The sequence below is a fragment of the Rosa rugosa genome, chromosome 5 (assembly GCF_958449725.1).
Source record: "Rosa rugosa chromosome 5, drRosRugo1.1, whole genome shotgun sequence".
Lineage (NCBI taxonomy): Eukaryota > Viridiplantae > Streptophyta > Magnoliopsida > Rosales > Rosaceae > Rosa > Rosa rugosa.
Window position 1 is genome coordinate 14,020,967 of NC_084824.1, and position 11,324 is coordinate 14,032,290.

General features: G+C 37.5%; 1 protein-coding gene across 1 annotated transcript; it reads right to left on the bottom strand.

The window, feature by feature from the left end:
* Window positions 1-1,559: 1,559 nt before the first annotated feature.
* Window positions 1,560-2,809, bottom strand: LOC133710347 (stress-response A/B barrel domain-containing protein HS1). The gene is made up of 2 exons (XM_062136396.1): window positions 2,594-2,809; window positions 1,560-1,900 (listed from the first exon to the last, which is right to left on the bottom strand). The coding sequence occupies exons 1-2, from the start codon at window positions 2,731-2,733 to the stop codon at window positions 1,711-1,713; spliced, it is 330 nt and encodes a 109-aa protein (XP_061992380.1). The 5' UTR covers window positions 2,734-2,809; the 3' UTR covers window positions 1,560-1,710.
* Between the last annotated feature and the right edge of the window lie 8,515 nt (window positions 2,810-11,324).

An 11,324-nucleotide genomic window follows, 5' to 3' on the forward strand; every position in this document is an offset into this window, starting at 1 on the left:
AGAAGTACAGATAATCCAAACTTGGGATATTTTGTTGAATAAGTGATTTAACCACTAAACTAAATGCTATTAGCAACCAAACCCAGTGCCTTGCGAAACTGATCGATCATTATTTTTTTTGTGAATAAAATGAAACCAATTATTTTCACTTCGAATACAAACTATGTGGATTAATGCCAAGCCTTATGAATGATCAAGTTCCAGAAACGCAAACCTTGTCTGCAGTATGCATTGCTCTACCAACGAATATATCAGATCGAACTAGAAAACCAAAAGAACACTTTTTGTGAACAATCATTCGGTATGAATATGACAAACACTGTTACAATCCGCCATCTCATTCAGTAGTTCAAGCCAAATCGACACTAGCTGTAACGTTGCACACGATTGAATAAGTGGTGAAACAGATGGTCTTTGCTTTCAATTTAAGCAAAAAACCAAGTGATCATGAACAGAAACACAAATGGTCGGAGTATAGACCACGTACTGAACAAAGTAACTGCTCCACTGCAATAAAATGAATTTATAGTATTTACAAAAACACCTTCAAATTCCAACATGACAAAATGCACCTTGAAGAACTAGATAAGACCCTTTAGTAGTACATGAAATTGTACCACTCGATCAGTTCAAGCCAACAACAAAATCACAAAATGGTTTCCTCTTCTTTCTCAATAGGTTCCATTGTGCTAATGCGTTTTTTTTTTTTTTTCTGTACAATGTTCTAACGTCTTCCTTGGTTCTGACTACCACTACTCCCTCTGATGCTTTTACCATAGATAAGGATGTTTGCTCCAATAGCAGAGTCACTCTTTCTGTTTTACTTTTCTGAGTTCAAATCATGTTTTGATCAATTCCCTCCTTCACAGCCTTGCCAAGAACACTATAGAGTAGACTTTGCATGTTCAAATGCTACAAAGACGAGCCAGCAAATAATCAAGTGGCAAAAGTAAACAAATATTCCTCAATTGAAGAATGCATACAACTTGTGTTCCAGGCCATACAATAAAGCCATTGCTGCTCTCAAGGAAGCCAAAAAGGCAAAAAGAGGTCAGGTCTGGTAACTATAATGTAAGCCTTGCACGTGAAGACAGATTCGAAGCCATAAGCAAGTACTAGTCATGATTTAACCACTATCTTTAGTAATATTTTAGCTGTTTCTTTCTGAGATTCTGGTGAAATGATAATCTACATTATGCTATATTTGGTTATTGTTAGAAGAGGGTATTACATATGCTTTACGAGGACATGGGGCTTCATGGCTCTTTCCAAACCTCCATTTATTGGCATTGCATTAGGTTTAGGATAATACAATCTTTGATATGTAGGGCTGCACTGTCATGATCTTAATTCTTAACATAAGCCTTTTCTGAAGTTTTACTATGTAAAATGTAATAGGAAAATGTCTTTACAGTTAGTTTGGATTAAATAAAATCACAAGAGTGCAAGAACCACACAAAATATTGTAACTTCAATTAGACCAGTGCCATATTAGAGGATAACAAATATCAAACAAACTCAATAGCATCAAAATCATAAATAAGAAACACAGTGAAAAATTGAAACACAACCAACAAAATGATATTAGCCCATCTATTTCATTATTGTGATTTTCATAAAGCATATCGAACACACTCGAATGAAGTGTACATTGAAAATAAGTTCAATTACATTAAGAGCAATAGGCAGGATGACCTTTGTTCTTCAGATTCAGACACAAACTGTAGTGGGTTTGTAATCAAACACAAGGACTTTCTCCAAATGGGAGAGGAACAAGTTAGCAAAATCAACATGGGCAGGATGAGCTACATACTCCGCAACAGCCTCAGTACTCTTAAAGCTGGACTCGAAGATATGAGTGAAACCTTGATGCAGGTTCTCAATGCTCACGTCCTTTCCCCTGATCACATATCATTCATAAAATTATAATAAGTACATATGCAGACATGCTAATTAACAGAAACTTCTCTAACTCCTGAAAAAACTTCAAGAGTGCACTTAGTTGTGAAAAAGTTTTAAGATGCAGGACTTCAAGACAAGTAAGATAGTCAGTCATGTCTAAAAACCCATGAAAGGTAAAGAACTTTATCAGTGTCAATGATTGGCCTTTCAGTTAGATGAACTACTTGATCAAAATGTTTTACGTCCACCTACAATAGCAGGAAATTTGGGATTACGTCATTCCCAGTTTCCCACAATTTTATACCAAATATGAAAATAGTGAAACTGGCAACACCAGCCGGGGTTAAGCTAGAATTTGAGTTTCTGGCAAAAACTCAGCTCCCATTTTAAGTACAAATTTAGCTAAACTTTGATGCTTGAACCCGTCTAGTAGTACTCAAATCCTTTTTAGGCATCAAACTTTCAGTGATTTTGTTCCTCTCAGAAAAATAGGGGATTAATTTTGGCTATTGGTGCCAAAAAGTCTTGGCTTTTGATTTGATTCCTACATTGGTTCAGCAAAGCAAGCTAAACCCAAAAGGATTGGACTTTTGAAAATCAATGAGAATCTTCATCAGTTGAAGATCTGAGAATTGAACTTGGTATAAACCAGATCACAAGTGAGTGTTAAGGAAAATAGTATAGTGGGTACCAGTGGAAGGACTCCATGGGATCAATGAGATTGACGAGGTTGGCATAGCCTTTGATGAGTTGGTCAATCTGAGACTCAGAGACTCCTTCTTTGAACTTGGCTAGCAATACATGCTTCACCACTCCCTTTGCTTCCTCCATCTCTCTCTCTCTCTCTCTCTGTTTCTTAGTTTTTCTTTCTGTCTTAGCTCTTCCGGGTCTTATCTTGTGCTTTTCATTTTTCACCACTCCACCAAACAACGCAACATTATTAATACACTTCTTTTTAATTGGTTTTCAAAAGAAAATTTTGTTGTATTTTAATTGGAGTTATAAATTCTTAAATATGTAGTTGGAGCAAAAATAGATATCACTTATCAAAGCAAAATTATGAAAAACAAAAAAACAAAAAGAAAAATTATCAAGAGGCGAAGAGAGAAGTATAGTTTGTAGTTTATAAAAGTAAATATTATGTTATCTTAAAAAAAAAAAAAAATTAAAAAAATATTTAAAGAAATACACAATTCTCTAAACGTAGTGTACAACAGTGATGCTGATGCCACGAATGCTATGTTATATTTTTGACAAATATTGTCTTCTATACTATATTTAAGAGAAGATGGCTTGCTCATCATAACTGAAATTTTTTACTTTTATACCCCTAAAATATTAAATAACTTTATATATCTTTGTACTTGTCAAAAATAAAAAAGTCATAAATTAAATAAATAAGGATTAAATTCAGTTTACCCCCCTGAGGTTTGGGGGTAATTTCATGTTAGTTCATGTCCTCTCAATTTAATCAGTTTACCCCTTGAGCTTTTCAATTCTCCTCAACCGTGTCCATGCCGTCCAATTTAGACGTTAAGTCTTTAAAAAAAATCCACTTTAAGGGCTAAAATTGTCATTTCAAGGAAAAAAAACCATAACAAATTTTTTTTTTATCATGGTTTTTTTTTATATTATTTCTCTCTTATTGAAGAAGAAGAAGATTTTTTTTTTTGGGTCATGTTTTTAATTCTCTCTCATTGAAGAAGAAGAAGAAACTTTTTTTTTAAAATGGTCATTTCAAGGAAAAAAAACACCATGACAAAAAAAAATTCTTTTTTTTTTTTTTTTGTCATGATTTTTATTTATTTATTTCTATATTTATTTCTCTCTCATTGAAGAAGAATATTTTTTTTTTTGTCATGGTTTTTTTTTTAATTCTCTCTCATTGAAGAAGAAGAAGAAGAGAATTAAAATAAAACAAATCATGACCAAAAAAAAAAATTCTTCTTCTTCTTCTTCAATGAGAGAGAATTAAATTAAAAAAAAAAATAAGAATTTTTTTTTTGTCATGGTGTTTTTTTTCCTTGAAATGACAATTTTAAAAAAAAATTTCTTCTTCTTCAATGAGAGAGAAATTTTTTTTAAAAAAAGAATTTTTTTTTTGTCATGGTGTTCCTTGAAATGACAATTTTAGCCCTTAAAGTGGGTTTTTTTGTCAAACGTAACGTCCAAATTGGACAGAATGGACACGATTGAGGAAAATTGAAAAGCTCGAGGGGTAAACTGATTAAATTGAGAGGACAAGGACTAACATGAAATTACTCCCAAACCTCAGGGGGAGTAAACTGAATTTAATCCAATAAATAATTAATAAGAATATTTATTATTTTCAGAAACTAATTACCCACTTCTCCACACCCATCACTACAAAAAAAAATTGCAATGGCCACGGCGCAATGCCGTAGCTAAAACTTCATTTGCCGTCGCAAATGACTTTTGGCGACGGCAAAGCTTCTGTCACCGTTGGTGGCGTCGCCAATGCTATTTGCTACGATAAATGCGCCGTCGTAAGAGTATTAGCGACGGCAAAAGGTTTGCCGTCGCAAGAATCATGCGACTGAAAAATGCCGTCGCCAATACCAATAGCGACGCCAAAAGTCATTTGCGACGGCAAAAACGCCGTCGCAAAAGTGTTATTTATGAATAAAAAAAATTTGGCATGCAAATTTTTTTTTTTTTTGGATAAAAGCTATACAAAAAAAAATAAAGCTTATACAAAAAGGAATGAAGCTTATACAAAAGGGATACATTTTAATTTTTCTCATGAATGTTACAAAAGGAATGAAGCTTCTACGAAAGTTTACAAGATGATTAAGCTTTACAAGGAAACATACACTTTTGTTTTAATCTTCCTCGACTTCAAGATTAAAACAGAAGCTGCTCACCAAGCCTGACTGGGAAGAAACATGAGCTTACCAAGCTGCTCACCAAGCTTGAATTGATGCTTTAAAGCCCTACCTATATGACAAATTTTACACAGTCAAAATGTTAAATATATACAACCTTGAAGAAATATATAACAAAGCAGCAGCTAACAATCTTCAATTATATAACAAAGCAGTAGCTAGCTAGAAGCTAATGCTACCAAAAGCCTAAACTAGATAAACAAAAGCATAAATGCATCTAGGTATATTTTTAGATGGTGTTACAGTTACTTGGTCAGTTACATGGTCAGTTACTTGACCAGTTACAGTTACTTGGTCAGTTACATGGTCAGTTACATGTAACTGACCAAGTAACTGACCACGATATTACATCAAGAACAGTATTCATGAATTACAGAATTTCAGATCTTTTGGTCTAAAAGGAAAAAGCAACCCAACATGAAACAGAGAAACCACTCACCAATATTGTAATAGCATCTGTAGTGCTTTCACTCTTAAGTTCTTCTTCAATGGAACTCTCCGATGAGAAAGCATTTGCAAGTTTTAGATTGCACCATTTGCAACAGCTCATCCTATCACAAATGCAATACAAATCTTAGACTTCAAAACAATAAATTATCTATTTTCATACTGAACAACCAGGAAAAAACAATTACACAAAGCTAAACTATAACTGAATTACAGAGAGGTAAACCTTTGCCAGCTCAATGAAGGCCTTCTCCCATGCCACTGCTCTTTCAATTTCATTCCCCTCTTTATTAATAGCATTGTTTACATGATAAGTTATTATAAATGCTGATGCCTGTTTTGGAAATATCAAAACGTATGTGTACAATATCCGAAATCAATTATGTATGTGTCTTCTAGGTCGATGAAAGAATGGCTAATATTTATCACAACTCTCAATCATTTAAGTGTCATCAGTAGAACATAAGTGTTTATGATAATTATGAATGAATAAAAATGGACTTTCAAAACATAAAGTATAAATCTGTACAAGTTTTCATGAGAGGGAGGAGGGGGTATTCACATCACTCACCTCCCTTTGATGACCAACTACGGACATGCTTGTTACTGATGTTGTCCCAGAGATTCCAAGTATTTAAGAAGTGACTGATCATCACCAATAGAACCAAATGCACCTTCATGGACCTAGAATTATTCAAAAACAGTAAACATTGAATGTAAGAGGCAGATAAAAGCACAAGTATGCTGGTGTTCTGATTTGATTGTCGAAATTTTGGTATTCTTTTGCAAGTATTCAGGATTAGGGTGAGCTACAGCTACTTGATCAGTTACATGGTCAGTTACTTGGTCAGTCACTTGACCAATTACAGTTACTTGGTCAGTTACATGGTCAGTTACTTGACCAGTTACAGTTACTTGGTCAGTTACATGTAACTGACCATGTAACTGACCACGATATTACATCAAGAACAGTATTCATGAATTACAGAATTTCAGATCTTTTGGTCTAAAAGGAAAAAGCAACCCAACATGAAACAGAGAAACCACTCACCAATATTGTAATAGCATCTGCAGTGCTTTCACTCTTAAGTTCTTCTTCAATGGAACTCTCCGATGAGAAAGCATTTGCAAGTTTTAGATTGCACCATTTGCAACAGCTCATCCTATCACAAATGCAATACAAATCTTAGACTTCAAAACAATAAATTATCTATTTTCATACTGAACAACCAGGAAAAAACAATTACACAAAGCTAAACTATAACTGAATTACAGAGAGGTAAACCTTTGCCAGCTCAATGAAGGCCTTCTCCCATGCCACTGCTCTTTCAATTTCATTCCCCTCTTTATTAATAGCATTGTTTACAGGATAAGTTATTATAAATGCTGATGCCTGTTTTGGAAATATCAAAACGTTTATCAAAGACTCCAAGACTCAATCTTGCTTTCAACTTGAAATGATTTAAAATACACTCAAGTTCAAGAAAAAAAAATAGGAAAAAAGAAAGGATAAAATCATTACCTCAGAATAGTTTTTCCCAGAGAAACCACCTAAAAGCAGTGCTGGGATCAAGAGGAGCTTTATCTGTGCTTTCTTATTTTTCTGAAAATTTATGAGAAACTAGACAGTACAGGTCAAGCATACAACTGATAGCAAAAAACATATTCTAGATCAAACAGTAAGAGCAGTAACAGATGTGCAGATGGACAAAATATTTGAAATTAGACAAGCCAAGTGAAAATCAAATGAATCATGCCAAACCAAATTCATAAAGCCCTTTAAATCAAATTTGGAATCCGAACAGCTGAACTCATCAAACAATTATCATACAACCCTAAATCAGAAAAAATACGAACAAAAAGAAAAAAGAAATCAAATCTGGAATATGGATTAGAAACCCTAGATTAGATAGATACCATAGATCGGCGAGACAGATTCGCAGGTAGCTGAGAGGCTGGTCAAATGCCCACTAAATTGAGTATGAGATCTTGCCCTTCAGGAGGTTCCGGTCGAAATGTTAGATATGGAATTTCAGCTGCAGGAACATGATAATGACGGCATGGCTGTGGTCGATCGTCCTGGTGATGACGCGTTGCGGTGAAGTGGACGGCGAAGACGCTAATGGTGGATTCCACGGTCATGGTGATGTGGATGATGCTTCGGGTTATGGCGATGGAGGGAGAGGAAAGAAAAGAAGAGAGAGAGAGAGAGAGAAAGGAATTCAGAGGGAGTGAAGTTTTTCTCTCTTTCGTTGGTCAGAGTTTCATAGAGATAAGATAAAATTTTGCTACTCTCTAGTCTCTGCTGTCTCATGCCTTCACACGACGGCAGTCGATTGCAGTAGCCGTATATTAGTGTTTTGCTACCCTTATTGCCACGGCACCTCAATTATGTAGCATAGTTCTTATATTCTTGCGACGGCGGAAGTTTGCCGAAGTTAAAGCATCATCAATGGCGACGGCAAATGCTTGCCGATGCAAACTGCCGTGACGGTTACAATTCTTTTTTGTAGTGCATAGGGTGTGAACAGTTTCTAGTGTTATTTATATTTAATTGTATTTAAATCTAGTTATGACTCTTAGCCCTAATTAAATATTTCAAACTACCAGGTAGCGTCTTTATTGGAGAGAAGAAACAGAAGGGACGTGCAAGGTACCGTCACCAACCCTCTTGCCCTCTCATTCAAAAAATAATTCTGCAGAATCCTAAGACCAAAGAGACTTCCATAGCTTATCTTAAGTTTCAACTGCCTAGACTCGACCACCACACCCCCCCCCCCCCCGAATCCGCCCCTACGAATCGTAAATTGTAAAAGACGGGCGGTCATTCACCGAACGGTAAAACGATAGAAAGAAACACACGTGTATCGGGGTTGACGTCAAACACGTTTAATGCACAGCAGTATATATATATATTTTAATAAAGGGCTGGTGCGGCTGCCTTCAAGCCTTGATTAATGAAACCGTCGAATACAAGGGGGGGACATTGAGCCTAAACCCCTGATTACAATAGGCACCCAGAGTACATCCTGAAATAATATCATGAGTCTCTACTAAACAATTGTATTCAAATACTCACCAACTAGCAAAGAACGCGCTCCAGACGGTTCTATTTGCTTCCCAGCGGTGACACAACGGAAAGATAACTCGGTCTACAACTCGAAGACAGCATAGCATAATATCAATTCTCACAGCTTTCCCACCATGTTGCCACTGGAAAATACATCCAGTGAAGTTTCACCCTGCCACTAGGAGGTAGCGACCATTTGACAAAGCAAGGAACTCGCCGCCTACCTAGGGTAGACAAGGCACTTTGAGTGCACACACAGGAACAAAGCCCGACTAACCCTACACAACTAATGTAGAGACTTATTAATCGCAAAAAGCACAGCAGAAATAAAAAACATAAATAAATAATAACAAGAAATAAAAAAACAGCATGGTCTGGGCGCAAGAATTGAGACCAATCCCACCCTCCAGCCCAGAACGGGCCCACACGTCATATCCAAGACCAGAAGATTAGGTCCCGATTGGTTCTCTTGCTCCCGGCCCAAGTCGGCGATTGCACCAGTCCTCCGGTCCCGCCTCCAGATCTGCCGCCCCACCACCTGCGTCGGGCCACCATCAGGTCACCGTCCCCAACCAACCACCAGCGGATGACAGCCTCCGTCACCATCCCCACCGCATACCGGCTGCTGTGCGTCGGGATCTGAGACGAAAACCCAAGCAGCACCGTCGGCAAACCCACACACCATCGATCCATCCCAACCACCCTTCGATCCAACCCCATCAGCCATCGAAACCAACCCTGCCACCATCCAGATCGCAGACCAAAGACAGATGTAGCCACAACCTTCCCAAGAGCACAACAAAAGAAAACCCATTCCCACCCCGATCGCAGGACATCAGACCGGCCAACCAGTGACACAGCCCTTCCGGCCGCACGTAGCGTGCACCGGCAAGGCCAGTGCCGAGGCGCAGCCGGACAGGTGCAAAGACGAAAACGGCGCTCTCTCCTCTCTCTCTGTTTTTTTTTAGTGGTCTACAATTTTAATAACACAGCAGTATATTTATGAAAACTGCGTTTTTTTTTTTATGGTCTAGTGCACTATCTCTATGAAAATGTTATTTTTGTTTTTTCAATGTGATTTGTTGGAAAGAGTATATTATAGGGTAAAAGATAAAAAAAAAATTATGGCCTATCAACATGTCGATACATCAAATGTATACGCAAGGTGACCTGATTGAAGTGCTTGCCTTCAACCTAGTCAAGGAAAGTTTCTGCTGGTTGTTTCTTAGAGTTTGTATTCCTCCATCAAAATTCAATATTAATATATGGATGAAGTCATTTTAGTGTGGTATAGTCTCATGTCCTGAGTATCTTTATATATACTAGCCTTCCTGCACGCGCTTTGCGCGTGCAAAAGGGCCTCCCTCGCCCGGGCGTTTATTTTGTTTTTCGGAGCTTATTATGTTTTAATATTAAGAAGCTGCTATTTATTTAAAAATGGTTTGAAAATTAATGTTTTTGCAGCAACTATTTTGAGGTAGAGTTTCTGTATTTTATTTAAGGAAATCTCGACTGTTACGTCCCGAACCCAAATTCACCTGTTTACTAGTCAGTTGGACGGTAAACGACAATTTCTTTCACTTTTTACTCTTTTCGGTAACTTTGGTGGCCCTAAAAGTCGACTTTTTGTTCGGGTCAGAATTTAAGAAAAGTTTTTTCACGAAAGTTGTAGAGGACGTTCAACCGAGCGCGTGCATATGTGGTTCGTAAAAATCGGAGCTCGTATGCGAAAGTTATAAGCGAAAATGTAAAAGTTACTGTGGTGAGTTGCCATTTTTGGAAACTTACCCAGTTTTCTCTCTCTTCTTTCCCGATCATTTTCTCCTCTTCGGTCCGATTCTTCCTCCTCCGATTTCTTCCTTCTTCGGCCGACCCAGGACGGAATCCAGGCACCGACAAGCTCGCCTCTTCCTACTTGTCACGTCGGTGATGGTGTTTTGCAGTGATTCGGCCGGAGGAGCTCGATTTGGAGCCGTGAACTTCACTATAGCAGATCGGAACTTTCGTCGATTTCCGGCGAATCTGGCCGTCTCCGGCCACCAAACTGGCGTCGAAGGTTCGGTTTTTGCCAAGGATCAATTTGCCCCTAGCCTTGAGCCACGATTTGCAGTGTGGAGGTCGAATCGACGATTTCAAATCCTAGGGTTCTTGGGTTTTTCTGGAAAAACTTCACCGACCAATTTCGATCACTTACAGGTAAAATTGGAACTTGTTGTAGTTGAATGAATGGTTGGGTTTGTTGAGTAGAAGCTACTGTCCAAATTTGGTGGCCATCAGAGGTGGTAGCCGCCGGCGCGTGGGCCTCACGCGCCGCCACTGTGGGTGGCGTGTGGTGGCGCGTAGGGCTGACATTTAATTCCAATTTTTAGCCCATTAAATCCTATAATTTGAGTGGAGCTTGTTTATGAAGTTTGGTAATTTTTGGAGGAGTTACGAATTGATTATGAATTTCTGAAATTAAGGGTTTCGAATATCGATTTCCGAGAATCCGACCGTCGGATTTCTCTCGAGTTTACTTTAGAATTTGTAATTCGACGAATAGAATTTTTTGATGAAGTTTGGATGGAATCCTAGGTGATTTGAAGGAGTTGAGGTCGGGAAACGTTTAGAATTCAACGTTTAATTATCGAATAGTTAAATTTCGTCCTGTAATTATATTCTTACGAATGTCATTCGTACAGGACGAGGTACCGACCCATCGCTCGACGAGGATCCTTACGCTTGGATACCATGTTAGCCGTATACTGTGAGTGGACTTTTGTTTTTAAATAATGATGCATGCATTTACTTCGCAATTACTGATTTGTTTAATTATCGTTTTATTTATCGAGCATTTAAATTTGGTTTTGTTTATAAATGGTTATATTTGGAATTGTATTTATGATTTGCATTTGGGAATATGATTTCGATTATGGAGATTATGATTTATGTGATTTCGACGAATTATTTTCCGAAGTATTTCCGGAATTTAATATTATAATTTTATTCGTCGATTTTAA